Source organism: Canis lupus, chromosome 22 (genome assembly GCF_003254725.2).
Source record: "Canis lupus dingo isolate Sandy chromosome 22, ASM325472v2, whole genome shotgun sequence".
NCBI classification, from domain to species: domain Eukaryota; kingdom Metazoa; phylum Chordata; class Mammalia; order Carnivora; family Canidae; genus Canis; species Canis lupus.
This window is the reverse complement of record NC_064264.1, coordinates 2373658-2396131: the sequence shown is the minus strand read 5'-3', so window position 1 is coordinate 2396131 and position 22474 is coordinate 2373658. Positions and strand designations below refer to the sequence as shown.

The 22474-nt window shown below is 38.7% G+C and overlaps 1 protein-coding gene across 1 annotated transcript in view; it reads left to right on the top strand.

The window, feature by feature from the left end:
- Positions 1-22474, top strand: part of CDADC1 (cytidine and dCMP deaminase domain containing 1) — a 45592-nt gene that overhangs the window by 3230 nt on the left and 19888 nt on the right. Inside the window, exons 3-5 of the mRNA XM_025478349.3 lie at positions 5100-5174; positions 15238-15415; positions 21876-22445. Coding sequence (XP_025334134.1) covers positions 5100-5174; positions 15238-15415; positions 21876-22445 — 823 coding nt within the window. The remainder of the gene's footprint in view (positions 1-5099; positions 5175-15237; positions 15416-21875; positions 22446-22474) is intronic.

Here is a 22474-nt window from a genome sequence, read left to right as displayed (position 1 = left end):
TTAGCAATATGCATTTAAAGTTCTTCCGTGTCCTTTCACGGCTTGATCGCTCACTTTTTTTAAGGGCTAAGATTCATCGCCTGGATATGTCACACGTAATTTTTCCATTCACCTGCTGAAGGATATCTTGGTTGCTTCCAAGTTACTGCAATTCTGAATGAAGCTGCTCTAAATAACTGTATGCAGATTTTTGTGTGGACGTAAGTTTTCATCTCCTTTGGGTAAATACCAAGGAGCATGATTGCTAGATTGTATGATAGAGATTTCTCAGAAACTACCAAACTGCCTTCCAGAGTGGCTGTACCATTTTGCATTCCCACCAGCAAGGAATGAGAATTCCTGTTGCTTCACGTCCTCGCCAGTATTTGGTGTTGTCAGTGTTCTGGATTTGGGGCATTCTCATAGGCATGTAGTGATATGTTGTTTTAATGACCCATGATGTGGAGCATTTTCATATGCTTAGTTGTCATCTGTATATCCTCTTTGGTGAGGTGTCCATTAAGGTCTTTGGCCCATACTTTAGTCCAGTTATTTTCTTATTAAGTTTTCAGACTTCTTTGTATATTTTGGATAACAGTCTTATATCAGATGTGTCTTTTGCAAATATTTTCTCCCAGCCTGTGGCTTGTCTTCTCATTCTTTTGACAGGGTCTTTTTTTTTTTTTTTTTAAGATTTATTTATTTATTCATGAGAGACACACACAGAGAGAGAGAGAAACACACAGGCAGAGGGAGAAGAGGCTCCTCACAGGGAGCCTATGTGGAAATCAATCCCAGATCCCAGGATCATGCCCTGAGCTGAAGGCAGATGCTCAACCGCTGAGCCACCCCGGCATCCCAGATAGTGTCTTTCACGGAGGACAGGTTTTAAATTTTAATAAAGTGCAATTTATCACTAATTTCTTCATGGATTGTGCCTTTGTGTATCTGAAATGCCATCACCATATCCATTGTTATCTAGGTTTTCTCCTATTGGGGGGAGGAGTTTTTTTGTGTTTTACATTTAGATCTATGATCCATTTTTGAGTTGATTTTTGTGAGGGTGTAAAGTCTGTGTGTGTATAGGGAGTTCACTTTTCCTGATGAATATCTCCTGGAGTAGTTTTGTCTTGCAACTACTATGTGAAATGTTTCAGAAATAGTAAACATTATTAAAAATGTTGTGCAGTTTTACTCTCTATTAATCACTTCCTCAACCCCCACCCTGGCTCCATATATTATTAATGGCTTTGGGAAAGCTCTTCATTTCCTTCATGATTTTGGAGTCTTTTATTCTTTCTGCCTCTTAGTAGCTTACTATTATTTTATGAAAGTAGAAGATTTTTAAACTGTTGGGGTATTTTTCATTTGTTTTTGGGTTTTTTTTTTTTTTGCAGATAAAATTGTCTCAAAGAGACAGATTAGGAGCAAATGCTTAGAGATTTAAGACTTAATTTTTTTAAAGATTTTATTTGTTTGAGAGTGCCCATGCATGTGAGGTGGGGGAAGGGCAGAGGGAGAAGGATAAAGAGAATCTCAAGCAGACCTCCCTCCCCCACTGAGCACGGAGCCTGTCACGTGGTTTGACCCAGGGTGGACATGGGGCTCAGTCTCACGACCCTGAGATCATGACCTGAGCCAAAATCAAGAGTCAGTTGCTTACCTGACTGAGCCACCCAGGGGCCCCAAGATTTAAGACTTTTTTTTTTTTTTTTAAGATTTATTTATTTATTCATTCAGAGAGAGCGAATAGAGAGGCAGAGACACAGGCAGAGGGAGAAGCAGGCTCCATGCAGGAAGCCCTATGCGGGACTTGATCCTGAGTCTCCAGGATCACACCCCGGGCTGCAGGCGGCGCTAAACTGCTGCGCCACCGGGGCTGCCCAATTGAAGACTTTTTAAAAAGCACATTTAAAAAGCTGGCTTGTTACAGATTGAGTACTACTTTTGAAGACTTTTTTTAATATGAAGATTTGATCTCATTTTAATTCACATACATACGCACACATATGTATTTGTGTGTGTGTGTGTGTGTTTATCAAGAATAAATCCTCTGCTGAAATTAAGTTCTTTTTCAACAGAAATGCACATTAAATGAATTTACTATTAATTGCACATTATGTTCATAGGGCTGAATAAGATCTTTTTCCTATTAAAAGAAGAAAAATATTCTTTAAGATAATAAGTTTGTTTCACTTAAATTCTTTATTCTGCTTTTGCTATACAAAGTAAGTCAGAAACTTTAAGCTGCAATTCGACATATAATTATATTGGAAATACTCCCTTTGACACTTTGCCAACCTTTTGTTTTCATAAAATATTTTTATGTTACTGAAGTTAGATGTTATTATTTATAAAATGGGCTGAAGAAAAAAAATTCCACTTTCTAGAGACTACTGACATTTTTGTGCTGTTTCTCAATCTTTTCCCTCTGTCTCTGTCTCTATCTCTCTGTCTCTGTCTCTCTCTCTCTCTCTTCAGTTATTTGAGATCATTTACTTCTGGATCCAGCCTTTTTCACTTAACCGTAGGAAAATATTTTTGCTGTAATACTATTGTACACACTGAAGCAGCAACGTAGTCTAATGGTTTAAGAGTAGCCACACATTTTGTAGTTAGTGAAACTCAGGCTCCACCTCTTTAGTTGTGTAATCTTGAGTAAGTTACTTGCCCTCTCTCAACTTCCTCATCCATGAAATAGAATGTTATTGGTACGTACTGCAGGGGGCTTTTATGAAAAGTAGATGAGTTAGTATTTGTAAAGCTCTTAGATAGTGCTTGGCATATACTATGTACTATGTGTGTTTGTTGTTACCATTTTAATGTTGACCTGAGTGTCCATCACATTGATGTTCCACGTGTATTCCTTTAGTACTGGACATTTAGATTGTCATTCATTTTTATCAGCCTCAGTGTATTTTAACTTACAGCCACTTCTAAATATGACTGATACCTGAGATTTTCTATGTTGTTATATATTTACACTGTATGAGTGCTCTTTGAGCATTGCCCAGCAAAGTTTACATGAAGTATAAAATACAATAATTTTTAAGAATCCTGCCCCAAACGAGATAAACGAGTGGGAAAGAAACTGTTTATGAGACTGCTTGGGAAAAGGAAAGTTAACTAAAAGTTTTAGAACAGAAATCAGACCTACTGAAATGGCTACTGTTTTAAAATAGTAATCTTAAAAAAAAAATAGTAATCTCTCCTATTGGTTCATAGTTTTTCATTCTAGTTGAGTTAAACATACCTAAATTGCCTAAATGTTACTTTAGTATAAGAATTCGAATAACTGTTTTGTTGCCTCAGTTTGATCTACACATCATGTATTGTCTCCCTCTCCCAGCTCTTCCCATTGTGTACTCACTGTACTTTTCCAGAACAGTAACAGGGTAGCATAATGGTTAACACAATGGACTCGGGGCTCAGATCCTGCCTTTTCCATTTTTTAGCTGTGGAGTTGTTTAATCCCTCTCAGCCACAGTTACTTCATTTGTTAAATAGAAACAATAGAGGCTACTTTGTAAACTTGTGAGGATTAAATGAGATAGTTTGTGCTTGATAGGTACTTTATTATCACTCATGTAGGCATCACCACCACTACCATCTATCTGCACTCCCACCATCCCACTACCAACTTCATCGTTGCCTCTACTTCCCGTTCTACTGAAATAGACACATTATTCCCAGAATGTGGCTTTTCCTGTAAACTTTTTTAGAGGTTATTCCTTTTCTAGCATCCAGCATTTGTTTCATAAGACTGAGCGGTCAGCATTCACCAGGTTTACCATTCCCACATTCAGACTTTGTCCAGTTTATTACATAGCCCCTCTACCCTGGGGCACACAGAATCCCACTTCATAGTCACTTTCCTGTGTCATAAGCTCTATAAGGGCTACATCCTGAGCAACTAGATCTGTGGCTGGCACTTCGCAAGGATTCAGTAATATTTGTTGAATTAATAAATGAAGGAGTTTGGTCCTTCAAACTGCGAAGTTTTACTTTTACAAAAGACTTGTGGACATCCATTTATCAGTGTCTTATTGTTTCTGCAACAAATCACCTTAGAGTTGGTGGCTTTTTTTTTGAGTTGGTGGCTTAAAACACATACTTATCCTACAGTTCTGGAATTAGCACCCTGAAATGGGTCTCACTGGACTAAAAGTGTCAGCAGGGCTGTCTTCCTTCTGGAGGCTCAGGGGAGACTCCCATTTCCTTGCCTTTTACAGCTTCTAGAGGCTGCCCAGTTGTCTTGGACCAGGAACCTCTTCCTCCATCTTTTTTTTTTTTTTTAATTTTTTTAAAATTTATTTATGATAGTCACACAGAGAGAGAGAGAGAGAGGCAGAGACTTAGGCAGAGGGAGAAGCAGGCTCCATGCACCGGGAGCCCGACGTGGGATTCGATCCCGGGTCTCCAGGATCGCACCCTGGGCCAAAGGCAGGCGCTAAACCGCTACGCCACCCAGGGATCCCCTCTTCCTCCATCTTTAAAGCCAGCGGTGGAGACTGTCTCATGTTGCATCACAGTGGCACTGCTTTGCTTCTCTCTCTCTACTGTAGGACCCTTGTGATAATATTGGGTCCACCCAGATAATCCTCCATCTTAAGGTCAGATGATTAGCAGCCCTAACTCTACCTACAGCCTTGCCATGGTGATGTAACAGAGCCACAGTCTCCAGGGATTGGAACAGGCAGGCCTTTGGGGGCCCATTATTCTGCCTACCACAGTCCATTATCTAATGCTTTTGCTGCGTAGTTCCAAACTTCCCAGTTCCAGTTAATTTACCTCTAGTCACCTTTAGCCCTTTTTAGCTACAGCCACACTCTAGTCTGTTCCTTAAAACTGCCCCAACTCCGAAGTCTTAAACTACAGAATTTTATTTTCTGACCACAATTTTCAGTCCTTCTGTATTTTGGGAAAGTGTATAGGGGGCTGATCGTAAAGGCCTTATTTACTAGGTTATGTAATCTGAACTTGAACCTGAACAAAGCATGAAGTCAGTGCAGACTTTCATCAGGAAAAAAAGATGAATGATTCAAAACCAAGAAAACCTGCCTTCAACTCGGAAATGTTAAACTGATCTTTTTTTTCCTCCTTAATCTGCTTTTAATTAGGAAAAGGAAGAGGAAAAGCATGGACCCTTAGGAGATAATGAAGAGATGTCCAGAATACCTACTGACAAAAAACAGGTGCATTTTTTTTAAATTTTTTTAAAAGACATGTGTTTGTAATAACAAAGCAAAAACAGTAGTATAAAGTAGAATAAAAGTGCTTATACTCAACTTTCCCATTTCCATATCCAGAGCAGATTCTTATGTACCCTTCATATCTTTCTATAAGTTTTCTATGCATTTACAAGACTATACATGTCTCTCTTATAAAAAACAAAACAAACCCAGGTTATTTTATAATATGCTCCTACATCTTTTTTTTTAATTTTCAAATTTAATTCTTGAAAAATTTCCATATTAGTTTACATACATGTGTTGAGAAACACCCTTCCTTACGTGGTTCTCTCATACTCCAGCACATATTGCTGGTTTTAAGAATGCAAGGCCCTAACTGCTCTTTACGGAGGCCATTTCTCAGACTTGTGTTTGCAGCAAGCAAGCTTGAGGGTTTAGCTAATGTCTCCCTCTGGGACAGAGAGATGGTTTGCTTACTGTCTGTGATAAAACAGCAATCCCTGGGCTGGTGTTCTTCTCCTGTAACAACCCACTTCCTGTCCAGGAATCCATCTGGGCCCATCTGCATGACCCCTGTGGGACTTGTGGGCAAGGGAAACATCACAAACATGATGTTCATACTACTTGCTGTGTTGTGAATGATCACCTTCTCTGTCTCTGACCCAGGAGCTTCATAACCATTCTACCAGCATCCATGAAACAGAAGCAGGCTAATTTACTAGCTTGTAGGAAGGGTAAAATTAAAGCCCAGACCTGATAAGATGAACTCTGTTCTTTTTAATATTGCATAGCATTCCCTTGTTATTTTAAGCTTTCAAGTTTTCCAGAGAAATTCTGATTTATTGGGTATCTAGTGGAGATAAAACATGTATATTTTGAAAAAAAAATTAGCTTGATGATTCTGATGTACATTCCTGGAGATCTGGTAAGTTCTGAGAGTGAGTCTCTTAAAATGCCCAACAAGGATATAGAAATAATTTGTCTCTGAGTATTTACATATTTTTAGTTATAAGAAAGGCAAGGCAAAAAATATAGTTTAATATACTCGTTTGCTTATCAAAACAGATTGTCCTGTTTTGCTTATGTTTTAATATAAAACTAACCAAGATAACAGACAACTTGCCAAGATGTTAGCAAAGTGAAGCAGTCGGATTCAGAGCAATGATTCACTAAAAAAGATTTAGTCTTCTAGGAATTGCAGTAAGTGGAAGTACAAAATGGAATGCAACGTAGGCTTTTATTTGCTTTGTTTTAAGTTTGGGATGGAAAAAAATCTTGGTTTCAGATTTGATATTTTGGCCTTAGCTAAAAACGAAATGAAAAAACAAAAGATATATTCCAAGGTAAAAAAGACTCTAGACAAAAAAGTGACAAATAAGCCTAGCCTAAAAGATTGTTCATTTTTGTTTGTTTTGTCTCTGTGCCTATGCTGAGGGATGGGGGAGGGATAAAAGATTGCTTAAATAATAAAATGATGAGTATGCTTGCCACTTATTAGGAATAGTTTTGGGTTTGGTTTTGGTTTTTGTTTTTGTTTTTGTTTTTTGGAATAGTTTTCTTAAAAGTCCTTTCTGGTCCAGGTTTCTGGCTTTATTTCTGTCTGCTTAACTACTGAGAAAATCTAAAGCTAAAATCATTCAATTGCAGCCTTTTCCATTTGTCACGATTGGTTCGTTTCATTTCATTTTATTTTATTTTTTAAAGGTTTGTTTTTTTTTTTTAAGTTAACATCTACACCTAACATGGGGTTGAACCCATGGCTCCAAGATCAAGAGTTGCATGCTCCATCAAATGAGCCAGCCACACATCCCACAATTGGTTCATTTTAATAAAATGAACTCTAGCGTGCTGAGATCTCCTGATAAGTCTTTTCAGTTCTTATCCGAAGTTATAGCTTAAAAAGAAAAACTCACTGGAACTATTCAGAAGTAGATAGTAGCATATACTTTGGATTTGGGGAACATAACACTCTTAAGTAATTTGGAATGGGAAGGGGAAAGAGTTCATAAAATCACAGTAAATTTAAATCTTATTTATTTATTTATTTATTTTTTAACTTATGATAGAGAGAGAGAGAGGCGGAGAAGCAGGCTCCATGCACCTGCATCCCGATGTGGGATTCGATCCCGGGTCTCCAGGATCGCGCCCTGGGCCAAAGGCAGGCGCCAAACCGCGGCGCCACCCAGGGATCTCCTAAGTCTTCTTCTAAAAGCCAATATAGATCTTTCATGTTTTAGATTTATTTTTAGAAGTATATTTTGTAAGGGAAAGATTTTTGTATTCCTTTTAAATGTCCTTAAAGTTTAAGAAATGGTAACTCAGAAAGGGAATTCTATAAAATTTTCTCTGTTTTTTCTTTCTAGGCATTTCACAAAATATTCTCCATAGCTGCAAACACTTATAACTGAAACTGAAACTTGACTGTTTTAGTTAATAAAGCTCTGGTCTGATCTTCAAGATGTGCCCTCTTGGGGATTACTGTAGAATAAAATCCCTTTGAAAGGAAGTAGGGAATAACAGGTACCCTAATCTCAGAGCCCAAGTTCCCCCACATACTGTGACAACTAGTCCCAAACCCAAATATCAGGTTTACATTCCTTAGTTCAGAATCCTTTCCTGTGAAGATGGCATAGACTATTTTGTGCCTTACATTGAACTGATTTTTAACTTCGTCCATTTTATCTGATATTAATATTGTCACACGAACTTTTTCTATTAGTATCCATGTAAGTTAGGACACTAGGTTTAAAGCAGCATGTCTTTAGAATCCCAGCCCATCCCCAGTCTCCAGGGCTTGGAAGCAGAGTCAGCCCAATCCCCTGCCTGTGGGTGGGATACTGCTGAGGTGGCTCAGGCTTACTGCTCTGGCTTTTAGTTCTCTCTTTGTTTTTAATACCTGAGCATGTGCCTTCCTTCCTTTTGAGCTTAACTATGCATTTAAAACTTTTTTTTAAATTGCATATAGCCTATATATTTGTAGGAGGTGGGACATAACCACATTAGTCTAGACTGCCATCATGCAAAAAATTGGTAGAGTGAGTTTTTAGGAAAAAATTGAGATTATCTTTATTTTATTTTTTTTTAATTTAATTTATTTTTTTTTTTTTATTTATGAGAGTCATACACAGAGAGAGAGAGAGAGAGGCAGAGACATAGGCAGAGGGAGAAGCAGGCTCCATGCACCGGGAGCCTGATGTGGGACTCGATCCCGGGTCTCCAGGATCGCACCCTGGGCCAAAGGCAGGCGCTAAACCGCTGCGCCACCCAGGGATCCCCGAGATTATCTTTATTTAGTCAATATTTAAAATATTTTAAAATTTAAGATGACCTCTGCTTTAGTTCTGCCTTTTTCCATCTGTGAGTCTTTCAGAAAGTCACATAATCTCTTTGGGCTTCACTTATCCATGTATAAAACCACAAGGTTTTCTATATTTTTCCTTATTACCACATAGAAGCTTAATATTAAATGTTTATAGACTGGATGCTGTAGAAACAAGTCAAATCAACTTGGTTCTTGCCCTTCCCTAGATTAAAGTGTATTTATTTTTCAGTTGGACAAATTAATGGGTAATTAAATGCTTTGTTTGGTTAAGAAAGCCTAGACTTAGAAAATTTTTGGTATAAAGCCAAAATAAAACTTTCAGAACAGTTTTTGGACCTAATGAGAAACGTGCTTTTGTTCAAAACATGTTCAGATAAAGAACTAAATAAAACTTTGATTTTAGTAATAAATCAAGTATAATCTGTGATACAATCATTAGATAAGTTAGAAAACAAAGTTCAACTGCATAAATGTAAAGATCCGATTGCTTTGTTCAATGATTCATGAATTGGGCGACCTCCCATCTACTACATAGAGAGGGGCTCTGAAGCTCTGCAGGAAGGAGAGACTTCTACAGGCAGAAGGGGCGGGAAAAGGAAGTTGCTAGCCAAAAGTGAGTTGTTTCAGGCAAGGTCCCCTTCCTTTGGGGGATTGCAAGAATTTACTAGGTGGATTTCCTCACTAGCTGACTAGGAAACTACAGTTCTCACTGGTTAAGGTTTTATTCCAGGGAAAGGCAAAAACCTCAATTGGGTTAGGCATTAAAGTCTCAGTCTGATGATGTGGGCTTAGCCCGAGTGATTTTATTTGGGGCCACTCGTCTGTTGCTCAGACCCCTCTACCTGAGAGAGGTGATCAAAACAAGGCATTAGCGTCATCCCCGGCTGTTGCTCTGAAGTTCTTATGGTTTTTGCTGATCCTCTGTGGTGGTTTTCACAGGTCATGAGTTTTGTTTTTGTTTCTGGTGGTTGTTTTGCTGAATCTTTGTGGTATTCACAGACTGCATGACTTCAGGTGCACATTTTTCAAGTCAGTCATTCTCTTCATTCCTTTTTTCTGATGTTCCAGTCTTAGGAAGATGACTCGTTTGGTGGTTAGTGGCTGCAAACATACACTTAAAGCTGTATTTGAGAGAATACAGCATGTGGGAAGACTACTATGATTATTACAAGCAGGGTAACCCCCAATACCTGGAGGGCATTTGGAACTGTGGTCCCCAACACCCAAACCAGTCAAAATTAAATAAGTTAAAGGAAGACCTTGTTAAACTTTCTTGAGCCACGTAGCTTGTTTCAACTTTCTTTCTTTCTTTCTTTTTTAAATGCTGGTGGTATTTTTTTTTAATATTTTATTTATTTATTTATTCATAGAGACACACAGAGAGAGAGAGAGAGGCAGAGACACAGGCAGAGGGAGAAACAGGCTCTATGCAGGGAGCCCAACGTGGGACTCGATCCCGGGTCTCCAGGATCACGCCCTGGGCTGCAGGTGGCACTAAACCACTGCGCCACTGGGGCTGCCCCTTGTTTCAACTTTCCCACAAGTCTGAATCCCTGTGCAGCAAGTGGTGTTGGTCGCAGCACAGACACCTTCTCGTTCAGCCAAAAAATAAGGACCATTTTCACCAAGAACAACTTTGGTCAGAAGCTCTAAAGATTATTATTGGGCAGCTGTTTTTTTAAGCAGCAGATTTGGTAATATTTAAAGAGTTAAGGAGAGGTTCCTGATCTTGGCTCATTCATACTCCCTCCTAAGCAGAGAAGTATGAATCTGCCAAAGGGAGCCAATTTTTAATCACATATGCCTCCTGGTAATTCCTATTTGAGTCTGTGGCTCAGAGCTGGAAAGGTGACAGCCTGGAAGCCAGTAAAATTTAAGGGTCTGTGGACTGTACAGGCAGTTTTTATTCCGGTTACTCTTGCCTCATGTCCTTTTCTCTGTGCAGAGCTTGGGTGCACGTTTCCCTGGGTTTGGGGTTGTTAACAAGAGATAGGGTTCTGGAGAAACTGAGGCTTTGGAAATCAGGGTGAAATTTGTGATGGGCAGAACTGCAGAATCCCAGCATCAAGGCAAGTCCAACAGTCATTTGGAAGTTCATTAACCCCTTTGTAACGGCCTGAGATTTCATAATCTTTCAAGGCAGGGAAAGGCAAAATGTGGACAAAAGAATCCTACTTTCATGCTGTAAGAATTAGGAAGAAGGATGGTTAGGGAAAGAGGGATGGAAAAAAATGTTCTTGAACTGACATCTTAGGAGAAAGCAGTAACCTCAACATTGGCTCTTTCTCTTCGTAGTGAATTTGATTTTGAGGTCTCCGGGTTTGGCAAAAATATCAGAAGGTTTTTAAAACACTTGGTCAAGTAGGATCCATAGGTCAGGGTGAAACAATACCTAGTTATCTATTTTAACCAAGTGACAAAGACTTCAAAAGCAGATAGAGAAACTTAAATCATTGTAAAACAAAAAACAAACAAAAAAACAGCTCTTTTAATAGTGAAAAATCTGTTTTTTTTTTTAAGTAATCAAACACCTGATGAAGACAACATGAAACACATAAGATCATTTTGAGAAAACACAAAATCTTTGTTTTATGGGCAGATTACTTAAAAGGTAAAGAAAGACCTTTTACAATCTCTTATCAAGAACTGACCAATAGTCCAAGAAAACTTTATTCTTTTAACAGAGAGAACCAAACTTTAATTTTGTACCACCTTACTTTTGGTATTAAAATACATTTATTTACGCCTGGGTAGCTCACCGGTTGAGCATCTGCCTTCGGCTCAGGGTATGACCCCGGGGTCCTGGGATCACGTCCCGCATTGGGCTCCCTGAATGGAGCCTGCTTCTCCCTCTGCCTGCGTCTCTGCCTCTCTGTCTCTCATTAATAAATAAATAAATCTTTAAAAATACATTCATTTTTTTAAAAAAACCCTTAATTTAATTTATTCTAATCTTAGCCAGCTTCATCACACACAATATTCCTTTTCCACAAATCTTCTGTAACCTCTTTAGTATCCCTTCAGATTTTGTCCCATGTTTTTCCTCTTTCCCATTCTGAAATAACCAGCCTCACTTTAGGACAAAATTACTTTCTTTTCCCTCAACAAAAAAATGTATTCCTCATGCTTTCTTTTCCTGAAAACACATATCCTACTTTCCTTGCATATGGAGGTTATTTTAAAAATTATTTCTAGTAGCTTTAATTAAATATATTAGAATTTGCAACCTTTAAAAACCTTAATTTCTAATAAAAATAAAGAAGTAGACAACTGTGAATTTTCTTTTACATTAGCATTCTGTGGTTTGGCAAATTTATAAATACTTTTCATAATTTCTAGAAACATTTGCCTTCTCAGTAAATTTTTCAGTGTGGCACAAAACATATTCACTAACAAACCCTAAAATCTTTAGTTCCTCTGTAACAGGAAGCCAAAAAGTAGATAAACCTGTGTTCAGGGACTATCCATCATTTAATTTAACTTAGCAAAACTTTAAGGTTTCAGGTTACAAAAAAATTGGGGGGAATTATTTTAAAAGTTTGCCTAAAAACTTTTATCTCACATCTACTTAGTTCACTTATTTTGAGCAATTGTTTAGGTTGCTTATTAAATTTCATCATTCCAAGTTATTTCCCTACCTGACAGATTTTGTAACAGAACCATGAACTTTTTTGACTAGTAAAGCCACGTAGAAAAAACTTGTATGACTGCATTATATTCAGTGCTGATAACTTTAAAGACATGTCTATTTTAATTAAACCAACAAGCTTAAATTAGCCTTAATACTGAATATTTTTCCAGATCATGTGAACCTGAAATACATTTGGGATCGTTTCTATAATATTGTGGAGAATTTTGCGAATAATCCATTTAAGTGCTTAATTTTCTTTAAGCCAATTAAATGGAGCTTTTTTACAAATTAATTTTGGCAATACAATCCTGAGGTAGAAAATACCACATCTACAACACATATACATAGATTCACATAAACACATGACGGATGCAAACAGAAGCCTTATAGCTTTCATTTTAAGATTTTAGCCATGAGATGCAAAGCTCACTGACTTATAAAAGAATAGTTGGAATAAGTTAAACTTACCTGTTCAGATGGCTAAAGCTTTTTCTATAACATCTGTGGAGAAGACTTTTAAGATTGGTATTTGTCCTTGACACAAGCAGTTTTATGAAAGCTGTGAACTAAATTTTGGGCAAGGGATCTTCTGTATCAATTTGTATTTATAAAAAGTGCCCCCCACACACACACACTTTTTTTCTTCAGTCTTAAGAATTGGGGATGGTTTAGATTAGCATTCCTGGGGAAGACCTGATAAAACATGTACAGGTACAGGGAAAGAACGTAAGTTCCTCCAAAACTACTTATAAGCCTTTTGAGATAAATACAGGAGGTTTGAGGATTGGTAAAAAGAATAGGTGGACTTTCCCTTCGTCACTTAAGGGTGTCAAGTAGCATCTTAGCCCTCCTTCAAGGGTATATGGGCATATCTGTAAACCCTCTAATTTGGTGGAGTTTTGTTTATGGTCTTATAGTCTTCTCAGAGTGGAAAGAAGATTCAGACGGAGGATAACTAGGATGAACACTCAATTAAAGGAGGATAGAGGGTAAAGGTAGGAGTTACCTCAGTCTTAGAGTCCTGTTTTATGTACCTCTTGTGTTTTTAATTTTTCACAAGCAATTTGCAACAAATTTTTCAATGAAGGCATTTTGGAATTTTGAAGTTTTTTGGAGGCTTCTGCATACTGGTTAAAACAGGTATATACCACTCTGTTTGATTTGGGAACCCTTACTTTTTGAATGATCTTATCTAATTGGACCATTCCTCATATAATGTCTATTACATTCTAGGCTGTTATTTATCTGAGGACTTATAGCAGTTTGGTAGAACCCTAGCTAGAAAGTGAGTTTAACCCATATTTTCTGTCCAGCTGTAGCTAGTGGTAAATGAGGTACAACCCACATTTCTGTCTGGTCATATTTTGGAGCCCTCAACCTGATGGTTGTTACCAAGCCAACTTCTTGGGGCACAGAAAAACTTTGTAAGATTTTGTCATTTTGTAGATATTTATAGCTTCCAGGATATAATTTTTAGGCTCAAAATAAGTTAAGTGTACCAAAAAGTGGTATGCTTTAGAACTTAAGGATCTCTCTCTCTCTTGCTCTCTTTTTAAGATTTTATTTATTTATTCTAAAAAGAGAGAGCAGGGGGAGGAGCAAAGGGAGAAGGACAAGCAGACTCCACACTCAGCATGGACCCAACAAAGGGCTCAATCTCAGGACCCTGAGCTGAAACCAAGAGTTGAATGCTTAACCAGCTAAGCCACCCAGGCTCCCCTCTTTTTTTTTTTTTTTTTTTTTTTTAAAGCTAAGTGAGTTTCTCAGAGCCAAACTAATACCTAAGAGGGACATGCTACTGGGTTGGAGTTGGGGGTTGTATGATGTTTTGCCTTGTACCTAGTTGCATCGAAATTTTCTTGAGGTTGGTGGGTGACCTAGTGTCAATATAACCCCTTCTATGACTAACTTACCCTAACACAGGACTGTTAGAGTTAAGTGGCAAACACTCTAACAGTTTTTAAGTGCTCAACCCGTGTCCACCAATTTGCAGCTTTTGGTCTCCCAAGATTCCATTAGCAATAGCCTTTACTTCCACAAAATAAGACAAACATGTTCACCTTAACACACCAGCAGTAATCAAGAGATGCACAGGCCAAGGGAAGGTCTTGTGCATACCACTACCAACATGGAATCTGGGCCTGGGTAAAGGACTGAACCAGCAGACCTCAACAAACGGGGACTGTAGTCTGGGATTCCACACAATGGGGAGCAGTCGACTGAATTACCAGGATTTCCCAATGTGGTATCTGGGGGCTAAATCAAGGGCTGGTGGTTCCAATTAAATGGGGGAATTTTGGACTGGAAAGTCAATCAGATTAGGGGCTCAGTGCAAAGTGAGCAGAGCTCAGAACCAACTTACCCATGGCCCTTAGATATGGCAAAAATGACAGAGAGCTCAGAGGGTTTGCAGGTACCATGCTTGTGTTTCTTGTTGTCCCTGGAGCCATCAGGAGTTTTTCCTTGGATCCAAATGCTGCCACCAAATCTGTTAAAAAACACAATTCAGGGCAGCCCCGGTGGCCCAGCGGTTTAGCGCCACCTTCAGGCTGGGGTGTGATTCTGGAGACCCAGGATCAAATCCCACATCAGGCTCCCTGCATGGAGCCTGCTTCTCCCTCTACCTGTCTCTCTCTCTCTCTCTCTCTCTCTCTCTCTCTCTCTCTCTCTCATGAATAAATAAATAAAATCTTAAAAAAAAAAAACCCACAATTCAGCTGAGTAAACTGAAAGATCTAATTGCTTTATTCAATGATTCATGGATTGGGCAGCATCCCATCTAGTAAATATTGAGGGGCTCTGAAGCAATGCAAAAAGGAGATTTGTAAGGTAGGAGGGACAGGAAAAAGAAGTTGCTAGCAAAAAGTGGATTGTTTCAGGTAAGGCTCCTTCTTTTGGGGGACTGCAGGAGTTTACCAGGTGGATATCCTTGCTAGCTGACTAGGAAATTCCAGTTCTGATTGATTGAGGCTATATTCCTGGGAGAGGCCAGAACTGCAGTTAGGTAGTAGGTCTCAGGCTGGTGATGTGGAAATGAGTCCTATTTTGGGCCTCTTGTGTCTTTTTTAACGAATGTTGTAACTAATACATTATTATTTTGTATTTTAATGTAGGTGAAGAGAACTGGTCTTGTGGTGGTGAAAAACACGAAAATTGTTGGTCTCCACTGTTCTAGTGAAGATTTACACGCTGGGAAAATTGCTCTCATAAAACATGGGGCAAGGCTGAAAAACTGTGATCTTTATTTTTCCAGGAAACCATGTTCTGCTTGTCTGAAAATGATTGTTAATGGTAAGTGTAGATAAGGCTTGGTTGGGGATTAATAGTATTTAGCTAAGAATAACCAAGATAAATTGCCTAAACACCACTGAGATCATTTAGAAATATAAATACATATCAGAATACAGTCTGATACATTGTGAGAAGAGTAAAAAAAAAAAACGTGGGTTCTGGTCTCAGCCCTGTCACTAACTATTTAGAGAACCCTTCATGTATTATAGACTGATGCTAGCTGCCATAACAAACACTAAAATTTCAGTGGCTCAACATATTAAACCTTTATCACTCATGTACTAGTCCAACGTAGGTGTTGCTGAACAGCAGGCTGTTTTTCTCCATGTGGCTGATTCATGGGCATAGGCACCTTCTGTCATATTTGCTGCTGTCGTCTTCTAGAGCCTTGAGTCCTCTGCATCCAGAGGCAGACTGAGACAGAGGCTAGAGAAGGCTTACCTGTTCCTGAAAACGCTGGCCTGGAAGTCCCATGCATCATTTCTGTTCACATCCACGCTGAGCTCTGTAGTTCCTGGCTGAGCAGTGGTCTCCCAGTCACCGCTCCGTACTTCGGAAGAAGCAGCTCAGATTATAAATGTTTAACTATCCTCTGCTACGCCAGGCTACTCACTAAAGCTCTTTATGCTTATGATTCTATTTTGTACCCAGGTAAGTATGCAGACCATTTTCCCATTTTAAACATATGACCTCTTTTACATAGGCACTGTGGTATTGTGACTTAGAACATGAATTATGTATTGGTCTTCATCCCAGTCCTGGCAAAAAAAAAAAAAAGTGTTGAGAGTGATAGAGGTGTCTTTTATTATTCTTAACACTATTCTTAACACACCCGCTTCAGCCACACCTGAGTTTGTTAGTGAAGTGACTTTTGGGAAACCCCATAGATGAGGGCCTGGTTGCCAGTGGAACCAACTAGGTCATTAGAGGGTTAGAGCTTTTAAACTCACTCAGACCTCTGGGGAAAGAGAGTGGGACAGGAGTTTGAGTTCAGTTACCAGTGGCCAATAATGTAGTCGATCATGCCTGTGTAATGAGGTGTCCTTAACCCCCCCCCCCCCCCAGAAAAGGGGTTTGGAGAGATTCTGGGGGAAAATAAGGTTTATATACTTTTAATCCATTCCCTCAATTTGCTCCTTGGGTTATCTGTGTTACCATTTACTATAACACATCATCTAGTATATGTGCTGCCGAAGCGAGCACTATAACACATCATCTAGTACCGAATGAGTGATAAAGGCTGTTAGGTGATCTATGAATTCAGAGTGATCCATGCAGGTTGGCATGTAATGAAAGGCTGGGGCTTAAGCTGGATCTTGATGGGTCAGATGAAGAGGACGAAGACCACATTCCTGGTCAGGGGGCCAGCATGTGTGGGTTCGTCAGTTTGTGAGAAGCAAGCTGCTGGGGGTTGGTGTTTGAGATGGAGAAATACTCTTGGAAAGAATAGTGGCAGATGGATGATAATGATCGGTTGGGACTTCAGTGGAGAACTTTGAAAAACTGTATGGCCTTTGAGCTTTATCTCATAAAACAGAATTCCTAAACTTAGAGAAAGGGTGATTTTTATTTATATGAAAGTCTTCAGAGTAGTGATCAGATCCATAGTGAAGGCAGTGCCCTTGAGCTACAGTGGAGGCACTTCCAAAAGAAATGGTCATGTGGCTAGAGCCTCCTGGCCTGCAGCAAGTATTTCAGGCAGGTAGAGCACAGATACTCTTGGGTTCTATAGTCTTTCCCCTGCCATTATGAATAGAGAAGGTAGATTTGAGAATGGTAGGGACTTTTTCTTTTTTTTTGACCAATTGTACAGATTGGATATTCATTTATCACTTGTGTTAGTTGACCTATAAATCCTATTACAGATAATATGGAGCCACCGAAGCTTTTTGAGCAGGTTGTAACATGATTAAACTTATTATTATTACTTCTTAATTTTTTGTTATCAAATTGGAACCTGGAAAGATAAGAGGTTAAGAGCTTGATGAGCAGACTCTTATATTAGGCAGGGTGTGAAATAGGGTTGAGATGGCATTGATAAAAAGAATGTGACAAGACCAAAACACTGTTGATTAATCTCTTCTAGAGTCAAGAGAGAAAAATGAATAAAACATAGTTGTGTTTTGTACTGACCTGACTATGCTGAAAGTAGTCTTACTAGCCTCCGACCTATTAGAGAATCAGAATTAGAAAGAAAAATTAGAAAAATAAGGGAGTGCAGTTAACTCACCACTGCTTGATGTCCTTAAGACGTTTGAACTTCACAAAGCAAATAATGAAGTGTGGAAAATCAGGAAGAACCTACAATAGAAATGCTTTTATATTAGTGCTGGACCCATATATAAATGAAATTGCTGTTACTTTAGGCTTATACATTTGATCTTGGGGGAAGGGTCATGGTTTAACCCCATGCTACAGTTCCTATTAGGCCAATTACAAGGAAAACCTTGCTAAAGCACAGTGGTTCTCAAAGTGCAGTCTGTGGCTTTCTGATGGTCCACAAGGTCATACTGTTTTCATAATAACACTACATTTATACCAATAGTACCAAAAGAATAGTGAGTAAAACTACTGTTGCTGTAGAATGAAGCAAGGCAGTGATAGTCCTTGTACTCTCCATGGCCACGAACTTGGAGTTTAAAAAGAGGGTTTCATGTAAGAATGTCCTTGATGAAACAGTTAACATTATTAATTTTATTAAATCCCAGCCCTTAGGTAGACATCTTTTTAATATTCTGTCTGAAAAAATAGGAGCACTTTTGCTACAAACCCAACTAAGTATGAAAGTTGCCTTAAGGAAAGCCATCTACATGTGCAGTTGTTTGAGTTATTGTAACTGAACTAACAGGAGTTCCTGAGTTGGCTCCTTGGTGAGTTGTAGACAGAAACTGCACCAGGTGGAGTTGTCACTCCACAAGGAAGGAAACTTTACTTGCAGCAAATAAGGAGGTCACGGGGAGTAACTTCCAAATCCATGACTCCCTGAGCTGGTTGCGGATTTCTTTTTTGGGGGTTACGATAAATATTTAGAAAGGAGAGTTATGTCATCATGTACAAAGGCGGGCATAAGGATGTGCATTGGTTTTAAGGCAACATGCGTTTACTTACATTGTATATCATGTCAGTGAGGGTTGTGCTCTTCTTTGGGCAGAAATTTTAATGTAATGAGGCAGAGGTAACCTTACAAGTCCCTGTCAGACAAGGGAAGGGGCTATGGGCATACCCCTAGAGCTTGTATAAACAGGATGAGGTCTTGAGCTCCTTATCTCTTGCAAGGAATGCAGGGCTTTGTTAACTTTTGAAACAGCACTGGGAGTTTTTACCACTGATTTATGTGACTGATAGGACTGGGCTGTTTCCAAGCCTGGTAGCCACCGTTAGTTTTTGCATTACCTTTGTTCCCTTAAAATCCTTTTGCATTTCTTTGCAATTCTGACATTTCCTGGAAGGTTCTGCAAGACCGTGTGCTAGGGCAAGTAGAGCCAGTAAGGAAGGTGTAGGTCACAGAACATGGCTGGGGGCCTGAAATGGCTTCTCTTTCTTAGTCTTTATGCTTATGTTATGAACTGAATTACTCACTTTTTTTTCATGGAACACTGTCAACACACAAACTATATAGTTTTTTAGACTTGGCCAATTGACAGATACTCTCAGAAATAAATGAAGTGAACCGGTAACTCCCAGGAAATCTGACAGTATTTGTTGCTAGTGATAAAATTTGAGTCTTCAGATGAAAATTAGAATTTTGGAAAAGTCACATCCACCATCATGAGCTTACACTTTCCCAACACTTAAAGACTCTAATGATGTGATATTAATAATGGTGATACTAATGAATAGGACTTCTTTTGTAATATTATAAAATCAGTAAACCAGTATTTTCCAGAAGACCAACATATGATGCTACGACATCATGCATGAGTGAAAGAGCCATTCTAAGTGCACAATAAGCCAATGGAGTTTAACATAATTGTAAAAAAGTTTGTTGATATATTTCAGATTCCACATTGTAACTAACTTTTAAGAAATTATCCCTTGTCAAATTTTTATGTAGTGTCAAGAATATTCAGTTACCTGAAATGTCTGTTAAAGTACTCTTTTTTTCAACCAGACATATGTATGAGGCTGGATGCTTTCCATATACTTCAGTGGAAACAACCTATCACAACAGATTGAAAGCAGGAGCAGATTCGAGAATCCAGCTGTCTTCTATTAAGCCAGATAATAAAGAGATTTGTAAACATTTAAAACAATGCCATTCTTCTCAACTAGTTTTCATTACTGTTTTGGAAAATACAGTTATTTTTTTATTAAACTGTGTTATTTATATTAATGTGTAGTAGGTTCTCTTGTTATTTTTAATGAATTGCAATTTTTTGAAATTTGTTTTAAGTTTCTAATATAGTACGTATCAGTAGGTATATAATCTACATAGGCAGAGCTCTGTGGGGCTCTCGTTAATTTTTAAGAGTGTAGCAAGGTCTGAAAATTTGAAAGTCCCTGCTGTAGCATTTGCCACTGGTACATGAACATTTGTTCAAAGCCTAGCTAGCCATCCCCTCTTCTCCTTAAATCAGGATTGCTAGAAGCAAGCCAGATGCTTAGATGAAAGATTGACTATTGCTACTGAGTAGGAAATGGATTATGAGAACCCCAACAGAAGGAAGCAAGGTGAGAGGTAGCCAGAGGAAACATTCTGATGTCAGCTCCAAGGCCTTCAAAATTGATTTATAATGCAAGCTACACAATAAGAGTCAGGAGGAGCAGGGAGTAGATAGAAATGTGTGCTTGTTCAGCTAAGACTTTTTAGTTCATCTGTTACTTTGAATGCAGGACACCCTGTGAGCCATCTGTCTCTTCACTTCTGGGCACAATCATAAGAATCTTTCCTAGCTGAAATTGCATGAGATACTAACAAAGGGGTCTCTTTGTAAAATACTAATTAACTGATGAACATTTGGGTGCTTAACCCTGTATAAGGCATCTCATTGTTCCCTCTCGAATACAAAATATTTTTCATCTGTTTGTTATCTAGTTTTGTTTTATAAATTGTCTGATCATATCATTTTGTTGGTCTTGAGGCCTTACTGTTCTTGTCAATTCATATGTGCTGTTAATGAATTAAAATCTCTGTATATCAAAGATAACTAACCGGGCAGCCCTGGTGGCTCAGCGGTTTAGCGCCGCCTTCAGCCCGGGGTGTGGTCCTGGAGACCTGGGATGGAGTCCCACGTCGGGCTCCCTGCATGGAGCCTGCTTCTCCCTCTGCCTGTGTCTCTGCCTCTCTCTCTGTGTCTGTCATGAATAAATAAATAAAATATTAAAAAAAAAAAAGATTACTAACCTGTCACATTACTTGAAAATTCTAGTTTATTGTTTTGTCTTTAATTTTGTGGGCTTAAAAAAAATAATATTGCTCCCCTTCCCCCCACCCAACACACATACATTGCTGCCCTCACATTGTTTTGGCCATTTAGGTTTTTTCTGTTTTTACTGTTTTAATTATTTATTTACTTGAGAGAAAGAGAGAGAGAGTATGAGCTAGGGGAGGAGCAAAAGGAGAGGGAGAAGCAGATTCCCCGCTGACCAAAGAGCCCAACGAGGTTGGGTGGGGGGGCCCTCAATCCCCAAACCCTGAGATCATGACCTGAGCCAAAGGCAGACACTTAACTGACTGAGCCACCCAGATGCTCCTCTATTTTTATTATTTTAAACAGTGCTGCATTAGATATATGCATGTGTGAATTTTTTTTTTTTTTTTTTTAGAATAGCTTCCCAGAGGAAGATTTCAGAGTGTAGATACATTTTTAATGTATGGATGAATTGTTTATTTCAAATACAAAAGTCTAGACACTACCAGTTGTCAGCTACAATATTTCTAGAAGCAGCCATTTGATTACTTACAGGACTCTGGTTATATAGTCCTGGAACTAGGCTTCGGGACCACACTTAGTAAAGCCAGGGATTCCACAAATAACTTCCATGAGCTGTGTTAGGGGTCAGCCATCTTTTCCCATACAGGGCTAGATAGCAAATATTTTAGGCTTTGCAGGCCCTATGGTGTCTGTACCAGTCTGCTGCTCCATTGTAGTACAAAGGCAACCAGAGACTAGGTCAATGAATGAGTGACTCTGTGTTCCAATAAAATGTTATTTATATAAATGACACTCAAAGTTTGAATTTCATAAAATCTTCATGTATCACAAAATAGTATTCTTTCAATTTTTCCAACTACTTAAAACTATAAAATCCATTCTTAACCTGCACACTGTACAAAAACAGGCAATGGGACAAATTTGACCTGTGGGCCAGAGTTTGCCAAGACATTATAGATGACTTCATGATAGACATTTATCATATTGGGACCTCTGGGTCTACCACAATGATATGGAGGGTTTATTAAGAAAACTCTTAATTTCAACATATGTCTGATAACTACCTTTCATATTTTGTATTTCAGCTGGAGTTAACCGAATTTCATACTGGCCAGCTGATCCAGAAATAAGTTTGCTTACTGAGCCTTCTAGTTCTGAAGATGCAAAGTTAGATGCCAAAGCGGTGGAAAGATTGAAGTCAAACAGTCGGGCCCATGTGTGTGTCTTACTTCAGCCTTTGGTGTGTTATATGGTGCAGTTTGTAGAGGAGACCTCTTACAAATGTGACTTTATTCAAAAAATTGCAAAAACATTGCCGGATGCTAACGTTGACTTTTATTCTGAATGTAAACAAGAAAGAATAAAAGAATATGAAATGTTATTTTTGGTTTCAAATGAAGAAATGCATAAGCAAATACTGATGACAATAGGTTTGGAGAACCTATGTGAAAATCCATACTTTAGCAATCTGAGGCAAAACATGAAAGACCTTATCCTACTCTTGGCCACAGTAGCTTCCAGTGTGCCCAACTTTAAGCACTACGGATTTTATTGTGGTAATACCGAACAGATTAATGAAACTCACAATCAAAGTTTGCCACAAGAAATTGCAAGGCACTGCATGGTTCAGGCCAGGTTATTGGCATATCGAACTGGTGAGTTACTTGCTTAGTGCATAAATTGG